At 38.8% G+C, this 24,466-nt stretch overlaps 1 protein-coding gene across 5 annotated transcripts in view; it reads right to left on the bottom strand.

Moving 5' to 3' along the window:
- SPOP (speckle type BTB/POZ protein) overlaps window positions 1-24,466 on the bottom strand; it is a 66,956-nt gene that overhangs the window by 17,692 nt on the left and 24,798 nt on the right. For 3 of the 5 annotated variants that reach the window (XM_073883767.1, XM_025859224.2, XM_025859223.2), the window contains 3 exons: window positions 16,122-16,172; window positions 3,203-3,346; window positions 2,427-2,548 (listed from right to left, as the gene is read on the bottom strand). In XM_073883767.1, coding sequence (XP_073739868.1) covers window positions 2,427-2,548; window positions 3,203-3,280 — 200 coding nt within the window. In that variant the 5' untranslated portion in view covers window positions 3,281-3,346; window positions 16,122-16,172. The remainder of the gene's footprint in view (window positions 1-2,426; window positions 2,549-3,202; window positions 3,347-16,121; window positions 16,173-24,466) is intronic. The other 2 variants (XM_025859227.2, XM_025859226.2) reach the window with 1 other exon arrangement.

Raw genomic sequence — 24,466 nt, 5'->3', positions numbered from 1 at the left:
CATTATCTCCTAAATCACTCTTTCTCCCCGTAAAATATTTTAAAGTTGAGCCTACTTCCACTCTGTTCTAATCCTCAATCTCAGAAAGGCAGCCCCCTCTTTTGTCAAGATTATAATGAAACCATAAAAACAAAATGTTGGGGGCACATGGGTGGCTCAGTCAGTTAAGTGCCCGACTCTTGATTTCAGCTCAGGTCATGATCTCAGGGTTGTGAGATCAAGCCTTGCATCAGGCTCTGCTCTGGGTGTGGAGCACACTTAAGATCCTCCCTCTCCCTCTGCCCCTCCACCCCTAAAAATAGTGTCGTTAAGCCCTTTAATATCACCTTGGGAGAGAAAAAAACATTCCAGAGAAATATGTGAATACTACATAATCTTTTACAGATATTTTATCAATCTGGCAATAATATCCTAAGATTGAAATAAAGAAGGCAGTATGGAGGAAGCATAGACAAAAAAGTAAACTCCTATTACACAGGACAGAGTTCCAAGCTAGGCTTCCAAATGGAGTCAGAGATGACAATCTGTTGCCAATGAATCAAAACAAATTTCAGACAGATTTAATAGGTTCAATTGAGTTAAGCTGTAAATGTCATTAGTTGAACTGCATGTGGTTCACACTACTTCTACCACATACAATACACAGGCCATATGTATCCTTAGGCCTTGTCAGTGTTACGGCACCTCTCTCAAACAGGTGGCCCAATCCAGTGCCTCTCTGGGAAGCGCATATGCCATATACATTGTGCTCAAGATGTGAATTTGAATACAATGCCTAAGTGGGGCGCTTGTGTGGCTCACTCAGTTAAGAGTCTGACTCTTGATTTCAACTCAGGTCATGATCTCAGCGTCATGAGATAGAGCCCCACGTTGGGCTCTGTGCTGGGCATGGAGCCTGCTTAAGATTTTCTCTCTCCCACTCCCCCTGCCCCCCTCCCCCCACCACGTGCTCACTCACGCTCTCCTCTCTCTTAAATAAATAAATAAATGAAATGCCTAAGAATAAAGCATTCTCTCAGAACCTAGTAATACACTGCTTAGTGCACACAGCCAAAAAATACTAAAGGGAAAGAGAGTGGTTTAACTCTTCAGCGGGTTATCAGAGATCAAAATTGGGTGGCTGACACACATGTGTTCTGTTCTTGGCAGCAAAGATATGGTTGTACTCTTAACTGTCAGCTCCTCTTCAAGGGGATGCGTGGTTTGGGTGGGACTGACCCCCACTCTCAGATCATATTCCCCTTGCTACAGAGATTAATGGAGGGAACCCAAACCTAAACCAGTCAGTACATGTAGGACATATTCTTGGCCACAGAGTTAATTCAGAGAAAGTTCAAAGACTTCTGTTGGATGGTAGTGGATTACACCCATTGCTACTGCCAAGTCATCCTTTAACCACAAGGGAAGCTAGACTTGAGATGTCCAACAGTGCAGAGAACAGAGAGACATGGGGTCCTTAATCTCACCACTGGGCTGCTGGATCACACTACCTTCAAAACCATCCTACACCCTGGGCATTCCGGTTACATAAGCAAGTAAATCTCCTACATTGTTGAAAAGCAGGCAATTTAAAATTTGAGATTTTTATGCTAAAATCTAAATTTCTTGCTTTTCTTAAAAAATCAGCAAATATGACGATGGTCAGCCCTTATTCACACACAGCTATGGCGCTGAGCAGCCACCACCCCTTTTAGAAGGTCACTCAACACTCATACCATGTATGAATATCATTTACAACATTGGCCCTCTTTACTCACTTATTACCCTACAGCCATTTGAGTTTCCTGATTCCTGACATACTCACTGAATTAATTCAACAAATATACAGTGAGGGTGCCTGGGTGGCTCAGTCGGTTAAGTGGCTGACTCTTGATGTTGATCTCGGCTCAGGTCATTGTCTTGGGGTCCTGGGATCGAGCCCTGAGTCAGGCTCTGTGCTCAGTGAGGCATCTGCTTGAGGATTCTCCCTCTCCCTCTGCTTGTGCTCTTTCTCTCTCAATCAAATAAGTAAATAAATAAATAAATCTTTAAAAAAAATATATATATATATTTTCTAAAGATTTTATTTATTTATTTGAGAGAGAGCGAATGAGAGAGAGCACGAGAGGGAAGAGGGTCAGAGGGAGAAGCAGACTCCCCGCTGAGCAGGGAGCCTGATGCGGGACTCGACCCCGGGACCCCAGGATCATGACCTGAGCTGAAGGCAGTCGCTTAACCAACTGAGCCACCCAGGCGCCCTAAAAATATATTTTTACAATGAACACCATCATGTGCCAGGCACTGTTCCAGGCACTGGAGAATATGTGAAGAACAAAACGAAGTCTCTGCCTTCAAGGATCTTACGTTCTAGTCAGGCTCCGTCATAAAACCAAGCAAAACAGGCAACTTTTAGAAAAATTTTTACAACTAGATATAGTCTTCCTCACCATTTCAGTTTATCATTGGCTCCTGATGAAAAGGTTGAACTTTTAATGACTTCACCCATTTCCTCCCGGCAAAAGCTAAAGTTATTGATGGTCCACATGTAGGAGAATTTCACTACCTTGATCTGTTAACAGAAAACCAAGAAGCAATTAAATAGGAAGTGGGCAACCTGAAAAACAGGCTGCAGATCAAATAATCATTTCCCTTCCTCCCTCTGTCTGCATGAGTCCCATAGGAAGATAGCCCTGTCTGGGCGGCATGGAGGCTCAGCTTTTTCTGTCCCTCACCCACATTTTAAGAAATCTCACAGTGACCAACTGCTTTCATAACATTTTTCCACTTCTGAGAAACACTGGGTGGAAAGTGAGAAAAACATGGGCAGGGGTGGGCAAGCAGATAATAAAGCTGTACCTAAAACAAGCCTCTGCTCAGAGCACCATTTGACAATTGAGATGCTGAAGCCACTGCTTGGGGTTGCAAATCTCAAACCTGTTTTCCTGTGAGTTGTCCAAAGAGGAACACATTTCCATCAAGGTGGCTATAAGTGGATCTAGTTTCAAAGATCCCCGCCCCCCTTCAACCTCCAATGAAAACCACCAGCCTAGTACATTCAGATGCCATGTGGATAACCAAGGAATGGAAAGCCGACAAGTACTTTATCTGCTCTTTGACAGTTATGTCCTAGAGAAAGAGGAAACCTAATGAAGAAACCTTATTCTTTTCATTCACCAAAATCCTCCCAAGATACACGATGTACAGGGTGAAAACATGAACTTACCTGTGTGTAGCACCAGCTCTCAGCTACAGGGCCACTCGACATTTCTGCCGGAGGTGGAGGACTTGGAACCCTTGACATCGCCAGTTTGAAGGTTAAACAAGATCTCCAAAGTCAGGGGACAAAGATTTCTGTTCTCTCTTCACCCTGATTGACCAAAGAAGCATGAGGATTTTATTAGATTAATGGTATACTATCTAATTTCCGTTTGACCTTGCAGACTGGAAACTGTGTCCCCTGCCTGGAATGCTCTACCTTATCATTCAAATGGCTCCTTAGTATTCAATGTTACCGTCAGAGAAGACCACCTAATCGAAAGCAGCCTCCTAGTCACAATTCTATCACCCTATTTCCATCCTCTGCCCAATTCCTAATATTATCTTACCAAATGAATTTCCTCAAAGGGCATATAAAGTACATCCATGAAAAGGCTGCCAAAGAGGAGACAGCATAGTGAACCCCACGCACAACTCTGCCAATGGCCCCTTTCTCGGGGGCACAAATATTCCACTTCTAAAAGAAAATGACCTTGGTTACCTAACTACCATCTCATCTCCTCCTATACTTCGGTGCAGACTTCTTAGGAGAAGTCTTCTATTCTTCAACTCAGCGCTGGCTGCTCTCTTGAAGGGCAACATTCACCACTTTCTTAGATGTGCCCTTTCTCTGCAGCACTGGAAATCTCCTCGCTTACATGCTCCATCACTATCCAATTTTCCAGATTCTTCTTCTTGCTCTCTCTGTTTTCTGATCATTCCTCAATCTCTCTTACTGGATTCTCTTTCTCCAGTGTCGTTCCTGTGGTTGAATTTTCCATCGTTTTCTCAATCTACATTCTCTTTCAGTTTATCCTCCCCCAGTGTCAAAGTTTTGCCTTTATACAAATGACTCCCAAATCTCTCTGTGACCTGTCTCATAAGCCTCAGACCACCTTCAAATAACTGCTGTGCATCTCAACAGGATGTCCCAGCAGCAAATCAAATCCAAGTCCAACTTCTCCTCTCCAAGGCCTTTCTAAACACAAAGCCATTCAAAACATTGGTGAATCTGGTTACAATTTTTTAAGTACCATAAACAAAGCCAAAAAAAAAAAAAAACCTGAAAAAAAAAAAAGAGCTTGCAATGCATGATGAGGGGATAATTTACGAATTGATATGTAAGTCTTCTACAAAATTCGTAAGAAAATGGCCAACTACCCTGTAAAATATTGTTCACAAAAAAGGAAATAAAATAGCTCTTAAAGTTTTACATCTTTCAGTCCAGCAAGAAAAAAAATCAACCATGCCATGTATGGGGACATGGGGACTCTCTTACACTGCTGGTAAGACCGTAAACTAGGATGTATTTTTGGATAGGAACTTCCTTCCTGTATGCAGTACGTTGACTATACATGTACCCTAAGACTTAGTAATTCTACTTTAACTGTATATGTGCTAGTGTAGGGGTTTCTCAAACTTCAGTGTGCATCCGAATCACGTGAGGGCCACCATTCCCAAAATTTCTGATTCAGAGGTCTAAGCTAGGCCCACAAATTTGCATTTCTAACAAGTTCCCAAGTGACCTTGATGTGCAGGTCCTGGCACCACATTTTAAGAACCACTGCCCAAGAGAAACCCTGCACGTGGGCAGGAGAAGACACAGAGAGGGCTGCTCATAACAGTGAAAAAAATGAGAAACAGACCAAAAATCCATTAGGAGGGAAATAGAAAACTAAATTGGGTTATTTCCATATAATGGAAAGCTATATTTCAGGATTTAAAATTAATGAACTAGATCTGCAGCACCATGGAGATGAGATCAAACACAATGCTAATGAACAAAAGCAAGTTTTGGAATGTCATGTGCAGTACCTGATTTATGCAAATTTAAGATTTATATATTATTTACAGATATGATATATGCATTCAGTAGAAGTAAAAAAACAAAGAACACACTGACAAGCTACGCCTCAGGTTCACAGTGGGAGAGCAGGGGAGAAGAACGAGGCCAGGACAAGAATATAAGACACCACAAGTTGCTCTCTCCTGTTTCTTTCCAAATGAGGATGGTCTGAAGCAAATATGGAAATATATATAACTGTTAATTTGGGATGATAGCCACTTGAGTATATACCATTTTTCCTACCGTTCTGCTTTATTTTAAAAAATATACTGTAGGGCGCCTGGGTGGCGCAGTTGGTTGGGCGACTGCCTTCGGCTCAGGTCATGATCCTGGAGTCCCGGGATCGAGTCCCGCATCGGGCTCCAGTCCCGCATCGGGCTCCCTGCTCAGCGGGGGGTCTGCTTCTCCCTCGGACCCTCCCCCCCTCATGCTCTCTATCATTCTCTCTCAGTAAATAAAAATCTTTAAAAAAATAAAAATAAAAAATATATTGTATTGTTAAGAATAGTGTAAGGACGTATTCCATTACATCAAACACTGGTTTGTAATATCTAAGGGAGAAATTTCGTTCCTGAACACCTGGTCTGTTTCCAGCTGTGCACAGACGATATGAATATAACTGATCATGTCGTCCTCTTTGCCTGGTTACTAGGAAGCCCTGAGACATACTTGTAAGCCATCTCCTGAAACTCTAGGATCACACGCTCATTCTATAATAGCTTTATTTTCTTTTTTTGATTTTTATTTATTCATTTATTTTAGAGAGAGCAAGAGCAGGGGAGGAGCAGAAGGAGAGGAATAAGCAGACTCCCTGCTGCGGGCGGAGCCCGATGCACAGCTTGATCCCACCACCCTGAGATCATGACCTGAGGCGAAATCAAGAGTCAGGTGCTTAGGCGACTGAGCCACCCAGGCGTCCCAGCTTTATTATTTTCTTAACACTGTTATTCACTTTGCTATAATTCCCTCAACTATTTACTCTTTTATATGTTAAGTACTTCTGGAAACTGCCCCAAATCCTTTGTAGAAAGAGGTATAAATGAACAACAACAAAAAAAATCACTCAACTTACACACATTCACTGGCAACTTAAGTAATAAGCATGGAAGGGAAGGGGATCAATAAGATACAGTTGTATCCCCACAGAGTAATACCATTGGTATTACCAGAGTCCCCACTGGTTTTAAACACTATCCTACAGACATTTACAACTAAAGTATCCCATGTAATCACAGATGGGAGTTAACAGTTTTATACACATACATGCTATTTCACTTAAGCTAGCAAACTAAGCAATGAGTGGCATCTGGGGCTCCCTGGTTTGTGCAATTCATGATTCCATGATATACTCAAGAAACCAAATGCTATACTTGGATCACCTGTGATGGAGGTATGCTTCCATTTGATGGAAAACACATTCTCAAGAACTATTTGTCTTGGGCGCCTGGGTGGCTCAGTTGGTTAAGCGACGGCCTTCGGCTCAGGTCATGATCCTGGAGTCCTGGGATCCAGTCCCGCATCGGGCTCCCTGCTCAGCAGGGAGTCTGCTTCTCCCTCTGACCCTCTTCCCTCTCGTGCTCTCTATCTCTCATTCTCTCTCTCTCTCTCAAATAAATAAATAAAATCTTAAAAAAAAAAAGAACTATTTGTCTAGTAATGAGTAAATGCACCTTAGGCAGTTTTACAAATCCCAGTTACCATTACTGCCAGTAGGAACCAGAATGAAACTTTAAAATTCCCACTTAAAACTATCTTTTGGGCAGATTGGCAATGAAGATGTGAGTTTTACACATTAGTTAAGAGCATAAAATTTGGCTCTGGAGGTGTGCAGTGCAGCTCTACACTGAGGGATCATAAAATACTAACTTAGGTTTATTTTGAGGTTTTAAAAAAATACTTCATATTTATCTAACAATTAATTTAAGAATTCTCTAAGCCTAAGAAAAAGACAAGTTTAAAAACAATTTTATTTTTAGGGTGCCTGAGTGGCTCAGTTGGTTAAGCGACTGCCTTCAGCTCAGGTCATGATCCTGGAGTCCCGGGATTGAGTCCCACGTCGGGCTCCCTGCTCAGTGGGGAGTCTGCTTCTCCCTTGACCCTCTTCCCTCTCGTGCTATCTCTCATTCTCTCTCTCTCAAATAAATAAATAAAATCTTTAAAAATAAATAAAACAATTTTATTTTTTTTAAGATTTTATTTATCTGAGAGAGAGAATGGGGGAGAGAGTGCATGAGAGGGGGGAGGATCAGAAGGAGAAGTAGACTCCTCGCTGAGCAGGAAGCTCGATGTGGGACTCGATCCCGGGACTCCAGGATCACGACCTGAGCCGAAGGCAGTTGCTTAACCAACTGAGCCACTCAGGTGCCCTAAAAACAGTTTATTTAATGGCTTAACTGTTGTTACTGAACCATCGTCCATTATTACAACCAGGAAAAAAAAAATACTAATTTGGTCTTGGCCATTTTTTTCTATCTTTTTTGCTTCTCATTTATTTTGTAGCCAAGTCTTTTTGGTTTTTCTTTTCTAATAATATCACCTTTATTCCAATTTTAAAGAAATGTCTAACCCAGCAGCTAGTAGCACTGGAAGATGAGCCTCAGACTCTGAGGAGCTTTAACCACACAACCTGCTGAGAGGGAAATTGACTAGGATAGCACAAGTCTAATTAATTTCACTCATAGCAGGCACCAGGGGCAAGGTGTTCATCAGCAAAGTAGCTTAGGGTTACATGAACTCTCTAGCACTTCATGCCAACTGCTGCAGGTACTCAGCAGAAAAACAATTTCAGGAAAGAGGAGGTCTATTTGAGGGTCATGATTTGAGAACCTCTGTAGGAGACAACTAGCACCAAAATATAGTATCCCTGGCTTCAAACAAGTTAGGACAAGACCATCCAAGTTGTCTAGTGAGAAATTTCTTTTCCAAAGCTTAGCAAACTTCCCAGTATGCTGACAACTCTGAGGCTGAACATGTCTATGATATACCACCATTTATTTTCCTGTTTACTCTATTAAATCCTGACCCATGAGGTGATACCTCTTTTGCATCACACCAAAAAACATACTTTAGAATATCTGTCAACTATAATACTGCTCAAATTCCAATGAAGGTAGTTTCAAGTTAGCAACCAGTAGCAATCACTAACAGAATGTGTCTTAACAGGTATTAGAAGTCGATAAAGTTGCAAGTTATTTTTGCCAAGAGACTCCAGTCAATCAATATAGTATAATTTCTAACTAGAACATTAAACTCTAGAGAGTAGACAGAAATAAAAAAGATAATATTTTAATGCTGTCATGATGCACATGCATGATACTTTCAATCAAACCTAGTGTACTTTTCTGTCTTCTTTTACACCTATGAACACTTCTGTTGCCTTCAGTAGACTTGAAGCTCTTTAAAAGGAACTTGCAACTCTTCTTCTTTACGTCCCCTTATCACCTAGCAGAGCCTGCCTAAAACAAGGCATTCAGCAAAAATACTTTGATGACTGAAACATTTATCCAGTTGCATTCTAGTTCATTAACTTTTCTGCTTGTTTCTCTCACATATCTCTAAAAGAGCCTTTGAACAGTGCTGAGTATATTAGATTTGCAATGTGATGAGAATCACTAATTTGTTCTTTTGGATGAGTTACACACAAAGCCAAAAACTCCTAGCCGGGCACTCTCAAGTATCTGCTGTGGTAAAACTAAGGTTCTCATCCAGTACCAAGTGTATCTTCCTTCTACAAGGGGAAAGAGACCGGATATAATTTCCTTCATTTTGAAAACATGAATCAGTAATTTGAACTAAACTCTTATGTAATCAGGATTCTTTGAGGACAGAAGATGAATTCCCTATACAATGGAGGGAAATGTCCCAATAGTTTAACCTGCAGTATACGCAGAGCTAGGCTACAACACTCTCTGAAAAGTGTTACAAAGACAGCTTCTGCAGGTTTTTTTTTTGTCTTTCTTTTATTCCCTATAACCATTCCTCTATCTTCAATCTAATCCAGTCATCCAGAGACTTAAAAAAAAAAAAAAAGAACATCGACAACCAACACAGGCCTATCACATACATGATATCTGTAAGTTAGCCATATAGATCCATCGGTCTTAAAATTACAGGAATAAAAAAAATAATTACAGGAATAAGACTGAGAAGATAATATGAGACTGAACCATGAAACGCTTTTGTAAGCCAAAACTAGTCAAACATCGGCAATTTTATGTGGTTCAACATAATACACAAACATGCACAAGCTAGACGGATGGGAACATAGCTTCTTTTTTTTTTAATTTTTTTTATTGTTATGTTAATCACCATATATTACATCATTAGTTTTTGATGCAGTGTTCCATGATTCATTGTTTGTTCATAACACCCAGTGCACCATGCAAAACGTGCCCTCCTCAATACCCATCACCAGGCTAACCCATCCCCCCACCCCCCTACCCTCTAGAACCCTCAGTTTTTCAGAGTCCATCATCTCTCATGGTTCGTCTCCCCCTCTGACATACTCCCCTTTTCTTGCTCTCCTGTTATCTTCTTCTTTTCCTTTTTTCTTAAAATATGTTGCGTTATTTGTTTCAGAAGTACAGATCTGTGATTCAACAGTCTTGCACAATTCACAGCGCTCACCGTAGCACATACCCTCCCCAATGTCTATCACCCAGCCATCCCATCCCTCCCACCCCCAACCACTCCAGTAACACTCAGTTTGTTTCCTGAGATTAAGAATTCCTCATATCAGTGAGGTCATGTGATACATGTCTTTCTCTGATTGACTTATTTCACTCAGCATAACACCCTCCAGTTCCATCCACGTCGTTGCAAATGGCAAGATCTCATTCCTTTTGATGGCTGCATAATATTCCATTGTGTATATATACCACAACTTCTTTATCCATTCATCTGTCGATGGGCATCTTGGCTCTTTCCACAGTTTGGCTATTGTGGACATTGCTGCTATAAACATTGGGGTACATGTACCCCTTCGGGTCCCTACATTTGTATCTTTGTGGTAAATACCCAGTAGTGCAATTGCTGGATCGAACGGTAGCTCTAATTTCAACTGTTTGAGGAACCTCCATACTGTTTTCCAGAGGGGTTGCACCAGCTTGCATTCCCACCAACAGTGTAGGAAGGGGAACATAGCTTCTTAAAAGAATGGTTTATTAGGGGCTTTGTAGAAGTCTATTACTTTTTTTTTCCTTTTGGTTTAAAGCCTTGTACAGTTTCCAAGTAAGGAAAAATCCCAATGTCATAACTATTTTAAACCTGAGAGACGTTGCATTTTCCCAAACAGAAGATGCCAAAAAGATTGTTGACCAAAAAAACCCCACAAAACTATGGGAAGACTTGGATATATTCATTTTTGAGAAACTGATGTGACCTCAAAGTAATGTTTGTATTTCTCCTGTTACAGTGTCTTCAATAATATACAGCCTGTGAGATAATAACTTCTTTCTCATTACCCTAAGGATAGATTATTACAGGTCATACTGACTTCCTCTGTTGCAAGGTTTGAATGACTTTTGAAAATTTGTCATAGGTAAACTTACTGCAATTCAATCTAGTCTAACAAAATACTAAATGTACCTTTTTTTTTAAATTTACAGACACTTCTTAAAATGAAACTAAGGGTACTCAAGAGAGACCTCAATAAGCAAAGGAAAGATTGGGGTTTCTCTTATATCCCTTATCAGGTTCATGCTTTATAAAATTTACAAATTAAAGATGACTGCTTTTGTCTTTATTGAGATATAACTGACATTTGTTTTTGTTTTCTTAAATTCTTTAACAAAAGGCTTTCGTATTAAGTGAATCTAAAGATCAAGAAGAAAAAGTCAACAGCCTAATGGAAAAATAGGCGAAGAACAGCCCATGGTTTGGAGAAATGTAAATACCAGTGGCTCTGAAATATATGAAAACATGTTCAACTCTCATTCATAATAAGATAAATGCAAATTAAACCACACACTGATTCACCAAGTGAATTGGCAAAGATCAAAATGTTTGATAACACTTGCTCAGGGTAAGGAGAACACTTCTGATTAGAGTATAAATTGTTACACTCTGCATGAAGGGAAATGTATATCAGAATGAATAAGAAATGCACATACCCTTTGATCCAGCAATTTTACTTCTAGAAATTTACCCTACTGATATATTTAATATGACAAACATAAAAAGATTTTTTTCACTGTGGCATTATTTGTAATCACAAAAGAATGGAAACAACCTAAAAGTCCATCAACAAGGGTTTGATTAAATGAATTATGATACAAACAGACAAAATAACAAAAATCTGTTTAAAATGGGGAGGTTCTTTCTATTTAAAAAGGCAAAAATATTTATTTATTTTAACATACACATAATTTTCTCTGTAAAGCTATACAAGACCCTAGGGACACTGGTTACTTGCAACAAAGGAAACCAGGGTACTTGGGTGGGAAGGAACTTTCCATTGTATTTCCCTTTTGTACTTTCTGAATTTTGAACCACGTAAATATATTATCTTTTCAAATAAAATTTAAAAAAATTTTTAAAGCAATTAGCAGCCTTTACAATTAATTTTTCTAAGTGAGGAGATGGCTTATAAATCAGATCCTTATGAAAGACAAGATAGGAACTATCCAGTGGTTTCCATTGTTATCTGAGTAAAATTTACCTCCGTCATGACTGCCAAGACCTCAGTCTATGTCCCTGACCTCATCTAACACTTACCCTTCACAGTCACTATGCTTTAGTCACTCAGACCTTTAATTCTACTTAGCACACCAGGCTCTTTCCTGAGCCTGGAAAGCTCTTTTTTCCCTCAGATCTTTTCATAGCTGGCTCCTTGTCATTTAAATGTTCTATCAAAGTATAAGATCTTCAGAGAGGCCTTCCCTGACCCCCTACTTCTACCCTGTCCCTCTCATTACATTACCCTATTTTATTTTCTTTATTATCACTACCTGAAATGATCTTGTTTCAAGTTTCTTACTTGTCTATTGTCTTCCCCACCAGAAGTTAAGCTCAATCAGAGAACAGCATCCCCTGTAACAGGCACTCAGTAAATATTTGTTCAGTGAAATTGCTGAATAACTAGACTACTGTCTTTGGGGATCATATTCTTCCTTAATGAGCTCCAGTTAAGAAGTTAAAGTTTGGGAGTTGCTGAGTAACAGCTACAGGAATCCAGGCACACTTTTAAAACAATAAAACATTTTCAAAAAGAAAAGTATCAGTTCATCTCACTCCAATTTTAAATAACTCATTCAGTATGTTCCAAAACTAGGGGTGCCTGGGTGGCTCAGTCATTAAGTATCTGCCTTCAGCTCGGGTCATGATCCCAGGGTCCTGGGATCGAGCCCCGCATCGGGCTCCCTGCTCAGCGGGAAGCCTGCTTCTCCCTCTCCCACTCCCCCTGCTTGTGTTCCCTCTCTCGCTGTGTCTCTCTCTGTCAAATAAATAAATAAAATCTTAAAAAAAAATATGTTCCAATACTATACTCTCCCTCGATCAAAAAAAAAAAAAAAGTCCAGGAAAACTTGGGATAAAAGGTAAGCCTGTACAGCTAAATGGGGGAGTTCCTAAATCTGTAAGACAACAGTAACATAAGCAAGTTTTCTAGAATAGGGCAATCCTGGTTATAGAAAGTACCACTACAACAGCTGCCAGGAATTCAGGCTAGACCTTGAGAGTTCTTTCCAGTTGAAGCCTATATAATAAAATTCCAGTATACTGATAAAACTGAGGCAGATCTTTAGCATCTTTACTTAGATTTGACCTTAAATTTTCACATCTGACATGCAGTTTGATTCCCTTAAAATTGACATGTAAACATATTTAACATTAAATATATACACATGTAAACATGTCCATGTATAAATATATAGAGACAGACATATCTCGGAACACATAATTAAGTTTTTTCTATACCAGGCTCATTTGTAGAACCTATTTTCTGCCGTAGCCAAATATTTATCTAATTAAGAGATTGAATTATTCTCGCAACTATTGTTATTTAAGGAAAACTCAGAAACAAGTATACTAGTATGTATGCAGGTCAGTACCTTTAAGATTCCCCAGTTTACAGATAACTTAGGCAAGCATAGACACTGAAATGATTGTAAGGATTAGATATACTTTCAAACATAAAAAGGCTATTTTACCTTCTTCTCCTCAATCTAAGTGTTATAAAATGGAGATTTACAGAAATAGCTTGGCTAGTAAGGCTCATCCAAAGCCAAGATGAAGATGAACAATAAGGTACATGAAAGAATCTCAAGTCATGGAAAGCAGTGGAATAACCAACAGATAGCTCCCACTGGCTCCCGAACCTTAGTGTGTGCTGGCTGTTTACAGGCTTTTACTGCCCTTCTCTACAGGTTATAAATAACTGCAAAGTGTCCTTGTCCCCAAGGAGACCTTTGCAGCCAGCTCAAAGGTTAAAATATGGAATAATTCTCACTTTGGATGAAACTCTTCCAGTTACCAGAAAAATGAAAGAGCAAAAAAATTTATTGCCCATCTAAGTTAAAGGCTGGGGAATCATTCCCTCTCCCTAAAATCTATCATTTATATAAAAGTTGTTATACAGACTTCTTTGCATAGTTCACCACCCCAAAAATATATCCAGGGAGAATACAATACATGCTCTGTTCCAAAAGCAAAGGTCTGTCCTGAAAGGGGCAGATGCCACTCAATAGTCTTATAGGATAGCATCTCTTCAGACCTTAAAGAAAGACTTCTTGAATTCTTTTGCTTTTTAATTTAGGTAAAAATGACTAACTGAGCTAAATGCATCTTGTCTCCACTTGGATGAGGGATCCAGCACAAGCAATCATGGTTGCAACAAGCATAGGTTTCACAAGGTCTGGGCTAATACAATGAGGTGATGTGCTAATGTTAATTACTGAACCCCTGCTAGGAAAAAAAGTAAAAACAAAAACAACTCTTCCAACTGCTTTAAAAAAAAAAAAAAAAGGCAGTGTTCATCAGATCAAGCTTCTCCACACATTACTTTCAAAATCCATCATTTGGGAGATGTCTGAAATGGAAAGACAGGAATCCAAACAAATCTGTTTATAAAGGGGCTATTTCACTTCAAAATGGATCTCAGTTCCACAGGAAAACACCTTTAGAAATGAAGTTAGATAGGCAAAACCAAATAATCAGCAACTTCTCTCTTTTCACAAATTATAATTATGTGTTGATTCCACTGATGACTTGGACAAAAATCTCCAGGGCCACAAAGAGCAAACTTAGGAAAGAAGACTTTAACACATCCCACGTGTTATCAAAGATTTCTCCTCTAGGTTGAGAAAATTCATTCTAAAACAAGAGCTAGAACAGAATTTAAAAAAAGAAGGAGGAGGAGGAGGAAGACGGGAAAAAAACCTTATGGCTAAGAAGATATGTTTATTATATAATTATATTCTCAAAGCTGTTTCGAGATTTGGGAGGTTATAGTTTTTCACCCTCTCCCCTCAACTACAAACTACGAAGAACCTTATAAAATTCAAATAGTAAACAGATGAAAGGCTTGGCCGTAATACAATTTAAGTGTGTCCAATCTGCAAGGAGTTCAAAAATAGAAGACTCATCTCATGAAACAAACAGGCAGAGGTTGCATAACCCCACAAGGTCCTCTGGCCTTTCTGGAAACCAAATTCAACATGCAGTTCTCTTTGGCCATCAATACTTTAGTCAAGCCATTTAAAAATATTTCTTACTAACACAATTTGGCTACAGAAAGAGCTCAAGGAATACATAGCAAAAAAGATCATCTAAACTGGTCTTAAGGTATACTATGTGTACTAAGTTCATTAACTTCAAAGCTGAAAAGGCCCATCCACTCCAGAAAATTTGGTATACTACAAGCGCAACCAATTCTCTTCAGCATTAACTACTACTATCTAGCAGTACAGAATTTGGTATTCTCTGGAGATACTGTTCTTTATAAGAGACACTCAGGTGTCCCTTCAACTATGAAAGAAAGAGAGTGAAGTGTATTTTTGCTTTAATCTCCTTTAACCGTGGTCTTACCAGAAAAAATCTGATGACTGTTCACATGGATCCATGTCCATGCTCCTTGCTTAGAAACCATCCGCAGAAAATAAATTCCCTCTCCTTCTAAAGTTACTAAAAATAAGCCAATTTCTATGTTAATGTTAAGGTTCTAACTAAGCTAAATGGAACAAAGGACGGGCAGGAAGTTCTCAGTTTTAAATGTTCATTCCAAAATTCATGACACAAGGAAAAAGTAAAACCACACAGGCAGACAAAACAGGGGCAAGTTAGACAGAAAGTCTGTCTTAACAGAATTTCCTGGCTCCCAACAATTTGTGTCAGATTTTAAAAGACTAAAATGCAGTAATATCTATTTTACCCAATAAAACTCTGTAAAAACATACATAAACATTTGAGGCATGAATCTCATATGAAAAAGTAAAAATTTTAAGATGCTGGCCTAAATGGCAGGAACATCTTTTCAAGTTACCCATAAAGAGATGAGCTCTACATACATACACAAAGGCAATCTGCTCAGAATCAAATGCCTTGCTTTATTTCCTTTTATAAACTGTAATTCTCATTTCCCTGAAGATCTTTCCTAGGGAGAAAAATCATCTTACTCTAAGGTCTCTCTCTATATATCATGTATTATCAACCACTGATTACAAACGTAAATCCCAACTTTTCTCCCTTCCACCATTAGTGTAAAGCCTTATATTATATGCTGCAGTCACCAGAGAAGATCTGAACAAATAGCTATGGTTTACTCCAGGAAAGAAAATTTAAAATAAAACTTTTCAAGGCACATATGAAAAATGTTTCTTTAACATCATTTGTAATGCTCATTATTAAAAAACAACAACAACAAACCTTACATGTTTACCTTCTATGACTTCCAACTTTACATACCATTTTGCACTGAAATGAAACCGTAGATTGCACTCAAGATGTGCATTTTTTAAAGTCATGGTAAATATGTCTGTGTATTTCATTCTGCTTTTTTCCTCATGATCTTAAACTATGTTTAAAAGAAAACTATGTAAAAACTCACCAAGTTAAGTCAGTAGGAAGACTCTAATTTGTCTTGTCTAACAGGAAACCTCTGTTGGAAATAGAGATGATGAATCAGACTTAACCAGATTCTGAATCTCATACAAGTCTTTACTTATTTTGGCTATTCTGAAAGGGAAACCCTTACAAAAGCAGGTTATACATTTGCTAGGAATTCCTAGTCAAAAATCACCATTCTTATATTTTATCACTAGTTCTGGATATGCTATTTTTTAGTCATCTCTGAAAAAGATTATACTTTGATATGGAAGTCTGAAAAATCCAAGCTAATTCCTTTAATCAACTGGCCTATGAATGCAGCAAAAATGAAATAAATGGTTTGCTTCATGTCAACATGTACAAGATGGGGGTCATCATCACATTTGCCAGTTACCTCACAAACTGTTGAAAGAATTCTTATTTCATTTTTATGTCAAATGTCCTTTTTAAAAAGTGCTCTGTGGGTCAACTACACGAAAGCAAGATACATTTAAGCAAAGCAATGTATTCTATGGTTTTAATGAACACCTACCATAATGAGGTTCCTGGTGAGGACTGAGGCGATGTCTTGGCTAAAACACCACCACCACCCTAATTATCCACCATAGCCTACAAAGTAACTCAAAACAGAAACAGGGCTAAGAGTGGTTGCCAGGCTTCCAGGAGCCTAACATAAGCAGAAAATTCTAGCACTCTCTTCCCTTTTGTGGGAAAATGAAGTACTGCATACATACTGGGTGATTCCTTAAAAATAGAATCTTTTCTTGAAAATCTAAACATTAAACTTTAACTGGTACACCTACAAATAAACTTCTCATTTTCATAAACCAGTCTAGTTACTATTAATAATGGAAGGAGCCCTCACCAAAAACTGTCCTCAACTACTGATGCTAAAACAGGCCAGTCTTGATCAGAAGAGTTAAGAGTAGCAAGAGTCAGGCTGAATTCATTTAACAAATATTTACTCAACACCAACTGTGCAAGGCATTCTTTCAGACACAGAGGTTAAAAAAAAAAAAAAGAAAAGACAAGGTTCCTGACCCTCTGAGGGTAGATAGACAAATACCTCTTAAGACTCTGTAAGTAGTCCCAGGCGGAAGATGCCAAGCAACTCTAAGAAATGAAAATGCTGAGTGTTGGTGATTCTTAAAACAGAAACCAATACCTTTAGTCCCTTACGCTGTAAAATAATTTTTTAAGTGTAAGGTTTTGGTTTCTCAGTTAATTTGCTACAATGAACATTTTCAGGCCCAGTGGATTAGCAAAATGTAAGGAGTCTGACAATACTGATGAGGACTGGGAGGAACAGGGACACCTATCACACTGTAGGTAGGAGGGCAAATTAATACAACCACTTTTGAAAAAGTTTATTACCTAATAAAACTAAAGATCTAGCAATTCCACTCCCAAAAATGGCCCAGAGAAATTCCTGCACATCCATCAGCACACGTGACAAGAATGTTCTTAGCAGCCAAAAACATCAACAGTAGAATGGATACATAAATTATGGTACATTCATATAACAGGAAACTATATGGCAGTGAAATTAAACTACTGTTCTACATAACAACATGGATGAAGGTTACAAACATATTGTTAGGTTCTGAAAGAAGACACAGAAGAACACATACTATATTATTCTATTTATATAAAGTTCAAAAACAGACAAAACTAAATTATAATGGTTTGTAAGGATTCCTAGGTGGTAAAATCATAGAGAAAATGATTATCACAAATGTCAGACTCTCCACAAGAGTATGGGTTATGATCTAAAAGGGATACACAATATAGCAAGCTTCTGGGTGCTGGCAATGAGATATTTCTAGGTCTAATTGGTGGTTATATAGGTACTTGCTTTTTATAATTCATCTTTAAACTATAGTTATGTTTTATGTATTTTTCTGTTTTATATTTCATAATAAAAATGTGCAAGACATATGTTAAAATACAGTAGCCACAAAGGTACACACACACATATATGTATGTATATATCCTCCTACATCTAAGAGTGAATACAATGTCTTGCATAGAATACACCCTTGTCTTTTTTCCAAGACAATTCATAAGGAGAAATCAGTAATAAAGAAGGGTCACCTACGAATGAACACCTATAGACAGACTTTCCTATCATACTTTCTTTCTTTGAATTTAAATGAAATACCTAAGATCTGTATTTCAGGGAAATTTACAGTACTGACACAAATGTTTAAATCTGGCTACTCACCAGGAGCCATTAGTTAAAACCAGTCATTAGTTAAATAAAAAAATTATTATAAGAAATAATCCAGGGGTGCCTGGGTGGCTCAGTCGTTAAGCGTCTGCCTTCGGCTCAGGTCATGATCCCAGGGTCTTGGGATCAAGCCCCGCATCGGGCTCCCTGCTCCACGGGAAGCCTGCTTCTCCCTCTGCCACTCCCCCTGCTTGTGTTCCCTCTCTGTGTTTCTCTCTGTCAAATAAATAAAAATCTTAAAAAGAAAAAAAAAAAGAAATAATCCAAAGTTTCTGAAAGCAAAGCCAAGATACAGTATTTTTTGGTATTACCTTTTTAGCTTAATCATGGCCTCTCATGGAACCTCCAGTGACTTCCCATCTCACTTGGGAGTAAAAGCCAAAATCCTTGTAATGGCTGAAAAAGGACTGCACAATTGGACCTCATTACCTCTCTGGCCGCACCTCCAATTATGTTTTCCTGACCTCACTATGTTCTAGTCAAACTGCCCTTCTTTGCTGTTGTTCCTGAGACAGAACAGACCCATTCCTGCCTCAGGGCTTTGTACTTGCCTTTTTCTCTCCCTGGGTAACTCTTCCCCTAGATACTCTCCTGGCACGCTCCCTCACCACTGTTGGGTCTTTCTGTTAATAGTCACCATCTTCTGTGAGGCCTTCCCTGACACCCTTAAAATGTCATCCCCTTCCCCAAGGCCACAATCCTATTCTTCCTTCATTACTTCATTTTTTTCTCTAGCACATAAAATCATCTACCCTACTATATCTGGAATGTATGAAAGGCAGACTCCTGTCTGTTTGTCCCCAGACTGTGTCTGGCACAAGGGAGGCCAGAAATAAATGCTTATTAATCTCTTTTTCTTTTGGATTTCTGTTCTTGAAAGATTAGACAGTAACTCCATATATTTAAAAAAAAAAGTTTCCCCTCTATGTCAAATTTATTAACAAAAGTTTGTTTTACTAACAAGTTTCAGGTTTATTAGTATTAATGAGTCACGGGTAAGGTAAGACCTATAAAGAGTTGATACAAAGCTGCATTTTCCCCCTAACAAATGTGCAGTCCCTGTTCTAGTAATAACAATGCTGGGAAGCCACTGAGAGACAAGAACTCTGTTCTAGCGCACTGGTGCGCTTGTAATACTGGCGTACCCACTACAGGAGCTTCTTGACAAGACATTGCATGAAGACTGCTGCCTTTAGTTAGGCTTTTTAGGTTTAGGGTTTTTTTTAAATGAGGTTTTATTTTAATAGAAGGGGAAAAAGGTGTTTTTAAAAAGAATTATGTAAACAAAATATAATTTCAAGAAGAAAGTTCTTTCTATTTTTACTCCCACAAAAACGGAAGGCTTCTGTTATGCATCCTGATGAAATATCCCAACACGGTAACTACAGTTAGAGGAAAAAAAATTATTTTTGAGTTAGGTCCCAAAATTGTTATAGTAGTTTCCAGAATGAAAGCGAAAAAAAAAACTCCATACTGTTAGTGTATCATATTATCTTATTCTAAAGAAAGATTTAAAATAGGAACATCTCTCCCCAGTATAAATTGTGGGATTGATGTGATAAAGAGCAGTTGAACTCCATTCAAACCTAGTGATTACAGTGGCAAACGGGAAATAATTCTCTAAACAAAACTGCCTATCAGGTGACACGACAGATATATCTGAGCACACAGACAGAGCTTATACTTTTGATGGAATGCTTCGTTCAAGTTAAAACCAGAGTAAACTTAGATCCAAAGGTTACTTTCCAACCACAATACTTGTGACCTGAACCATATCCTAAGACATGAATAAATCTGCGAGGAAATACACAGGCATCTGATATTGCATGGTTACACTTATTACTAAGGCTTCAACATTAAGGTCTGATCAATTTTTAAAAAAATACTTCACACATAAATTCTTATCAAATTCTCAAAGATAGTTCACATATTCATGAGGTGAAAATATCATGACTATATATTCATACATGACGTGGCGGCCCAAATTAGTTGTTAAGAAAGGAAGTCCTACTCAAACACTTGCAGCAGGCAGAGTGTATTATTAGAGAAGAGTAACAGTTTTCATGTGTAACACTTCAGCATTCCAAGCGCTCAAAGCTCTGAATAGCATCCATGTTTAAAGGGGAAAAGACACGGAGCATAAAAATTAAAAATATACTCAACCTTGCAATGATTAAGAAAGTATAGTGGATTAAAGAGTCCAGACAAAAAAATTATAAATGAAAACTCCGATCATTGAAACATATGGTCCCTGAAAAAAATTTTATCTGTAATAATTCTAATATAAGGTGAAGGCTTATATTTTTTAATGCTTAATTTGGCTAAGAATGCTCCAAGAAACTCTTTTATGAATATCAGCTATGTCTGGATCATGCTGAATTTAGAAGATAACACAAGAATTCCCTGAACTGGACTGGAGATCAGTGCACAGCCCTACGCTTGGTGGGACGTATTCTAGGAGTTAAAAAGTAGTAAAAGACGAAGGGAGAAAAGGAAGAGGTAAGGAGTCATTGACATTTATGAAAAATAGCTACTGGACATGAGACAATAAAAATACAAAATACTGGAATGCAAAAGTTGCCAAATTTATCAGATTCCAAAAAGAATCCATGGGAAAAGAAAATTTTAGAACCTCTGACCCTAACAAAAGAAGTTGGCATTCTCAGTTATAAAAGGGTCTCCTCATCCCTGCCCGTCCCCCAAGTGATGATGTGAATACCAAAGTGGTGGCCCAGGTGGGAGAATTCAGGTAAGATACTGAGGAAAGAAAACAAACAAACAAACCAGGGAAGCAGCAAGAACAACCATCACAACAACAAGGAGGAGGAGGAGGAAAGCACAGGGATCCACGTGAGGCTGTTGTTCACTGGAGTTCTGTCTGTAACAGCAAATAAAGGGAAACAACTTAAAGATCCATCAAAGGGCTTAGAGAAACTGAAATATTCATAGTGAAATAAAAATTAAACAGCTAAAACGAGGGACCTAGATTTATATGCATCCAGATGGACAGATCTAAAAACAATAAGCAAAAAAACAAATGACTATCATAGAATTTATATATTCACACACATTCTCTCTCTCTCTCTCTCTCTCTCTCACACACACACACACACACACACACACTGTACTGCAAGGATGCACACTAAATTCAGGGTAATAGTTGTCTCTGGGGAGTGAGGGTGGGAAAAAGAACAGAGGAAGTAAATAAAGAGGGATTTCAGCTAGAGAGGTTTGTCATAATCTTTCCATTTTGTTTGCCTTTTAAAAAAATGTTTCAAAAACAATGAATTCAGAAGAAAAAGTAAATTGGAAAAGATTTTTTTAAATCGACATCAGGGAAATATTTTAAATAGACAATAATGTAGTCTGAATCAAACCAAAAAAAGCCAATGAATTCAGACCAGATCTTTTTTTTTTAAAGATTTTATTTATTTATTTGAGAGAGAGAGAATGAGAGACAGCATGAGAGGAAGAGGGTCAGAGGGAGAAGCAGACCCCCTGCTGAGCAGGGAGCCTGATGCGGGACTCAATCCTGGGACTCCAGGATCATGACCTGAGCTGAAGGCCGTCGCTTAACCAACTGAGCCACCCAGGCGCCCAGACCAGATCTTCTTAATAATGAAAAAACTAGCTCTTGTTGGTAAAATACTTTTCCCAGTTGACTGGAATTACATAGCACTGGGCTTACGTAAGCAGAGGGAGGAAGAGGCTGACTTCATATACCCCAGCAAGAAAGCACATTTTATTTTATGATTTTTATTTACTTATTTAATTTTGAGAGAGAGGGAGAGAAAGCATGTTTTTTTTTGGGGGGGGGAGGTAGGAGAAGAACAGAGGGAGAGGGAGAAGGGAGAAAGTGCTGGGCGTGGAGCCCCTCATAGGGCTCAATCTCATGACCTTGAGATCATGACCTGAGCCAAAATCAGACTCAGTTAGTCAGACGCCTAACTGACTGAGCCACCCAGGCACCCCCAAGAAAGCACCCTTTACGTACAACTAATACAGTAACCCAGCCTATCTTCAGGTTGTCAATCCTTAGAAAGGAACCAGGTTTGCACAGAGGAACCTTCTCTTACCTCTCCACCATCAGACCTTCTAACCTCCTGAAGACCTGTCCTCCATCCTTCCCTAATTTTATTCATTGCCCTTATAGGACTAATCCCTCCTTCTTTAATCACCTCAATTTTTAGTGCCTGAACTCAAAGACGGATTTTTTTTAAAAGAAAACTTGAGACTTTCTGAAATGATTTTAAGCTTTTTCTCCTCTTTCAATTACGTTTTGTCCTCTCTCTTCCTTTGCTTTTTGCCATCCCCAACCTTTTTTTCCCCCTTCCATTCTCTTGCTGATCAACAGTTGCTTTCAACTGCTCCTAAGCCTCTGGCATATTTATACTTTTTGCTTCTTAAGGAAAAGATACTCCCAAACCAAGCAAAATCCCATGCCATAGCCCAAAGGTCAACTAAGGGGGAAAAAACTTAAAGTCAAAAATACTAACCATATTTTGCTGTCTTTCATTTTGGCATGAGGACCAGGAATACAGTTCCAACTACCAAATAAGACAGCAAAACCAAACTTCCTTTCACATTTTATCATCTTTATATCACTGAAATGTATCTGGGGCTGCCTGTTTCATAAGACACTTTGGTTAAGAATTGTAAGACCACTGAGAATAGGTCCGTACAGTTAGGTACGACAACCTAGTGGAAACCGCAGCCTCAAGATTCACAACAGAGGTACAATCCACGCACTACTCCCCCATCCTCCTGGTCTTCGTTAAAAGTACTTCTGAGGTCATCCTGTGTTAAATGCTTTAAACTATATAACCATTTCCTCACAAATATCAGTCACTGCCTCAGTCTCCAAAGTACTCTGACATTCATGATCTTATTTGGGATTTTTAACAGCTCTGCGAGGCATGTGGAGCAAGTATTTTACAAATAAAGAAAGAGAAGCTCAGAGGTCATGATCACATGGCTATGAAGGGATCTGAATTCAGAACTCAACTCTTTTGAGTTCTCCTAACCCAAAACTTCATTATTCCTATGACTGATTCTTAGGAATGGTAAGGTCTTTTATTCGACATGTAGGAAATGGAAAAATATCTGATAGAAGGTATATTTATATACTCTAGCTTTCAATTCCCATTTCATTTTCAAGAGGCAACTCTGTTGAAAAGTATGCTTTTTTTCCTAATGAATTCTGAACACCACTATTAAGGGAGACCTGGGCTGATCATTGACAGGCTCATGCCTACTTTCAAGGCTGGACCCTGGGAACAAATCACACGTTCTAATACTTTAAGAAAGACTTTCCATACATTAGCACCTAACCATCCTTAATTTTTTTAAAATAAAAGGCGTTCTAACATGCCAGAGTAATTTTCTAGCCTGAGTTTCCAAGAAACTAGTGTCTTTCCCCCAAGCTCTCTCTCTCCATTGCCATAAGCTCACAGAATTGAAAAGCCCAATTTCTATCATTAATAGTGATTTGAGATGTATACCACGACTAGAGTACTAAGCAGCGCCGTGTGCCGCCCAAGTGCCTAAGCCAAAAAGACCCCGCTTTTCCTAGGGTTCCCATCTATCAGCAAGTCCCGTCAGCACTCTTGCTTCCTAACACATTCCACATTTATCCATTTCTATGCACTTTTCTCTCACCTGAACTGGTGTTAACAGGTTTCTAATTGATCTCCATCACTAGAAAGGATACTGGCAACAAACCAGGAAACACTAACACTGGCATCCTCCAATCTAGCTTTCCAGTCTTACCCAATGTGACTGTTCACATTCAGTCAACTGCCAGACTCTCCAATTCCACTGCTCAGCCCACATTCACAACAGAACGTGGCTATACAGACCGGATTCCTCCCTAAGGATGTGGGATTACAAAGATAAATTTGCCACTCTATCTGTTCTTGGCCCTGTATGAACCTCTTTTCCCTTTCAAATTCAACCAAAACTTTACTGATTAAAACTGCACAGACATGATTTGAGTCTGATCCTCAAGATGTTTTTATTTTTTTTTTAAAGATTTTATGTATTTATTTGAGAGAAGAGAGAGCGCGCTCACGGGGGGGGGGGGGGGGGGGGGGGGGGGGGGGGGGGGGGGGGGGGGG

The sequence above is a fragment of the Callorhinus ursinus genome, unplaced genomic scaffold (assembly GCF_003265705.2).
Source record: "Callorhinus ursinus isolate GAN/ISIS: 27379988/994484 unplaced genomic scaffold, GSC_fseal_2.0 scaffold52, whole genome shotgun sequence".
Lineage (NCBI taxonomy): Eukaryota > Metazoa > Chordata > Mammalia > Carnivora > Otariidae > Callorhinus > Callorhinus ursinus.
This window is presented reverse-complemented; position numbering and strand designations above follow the sequence as displayed.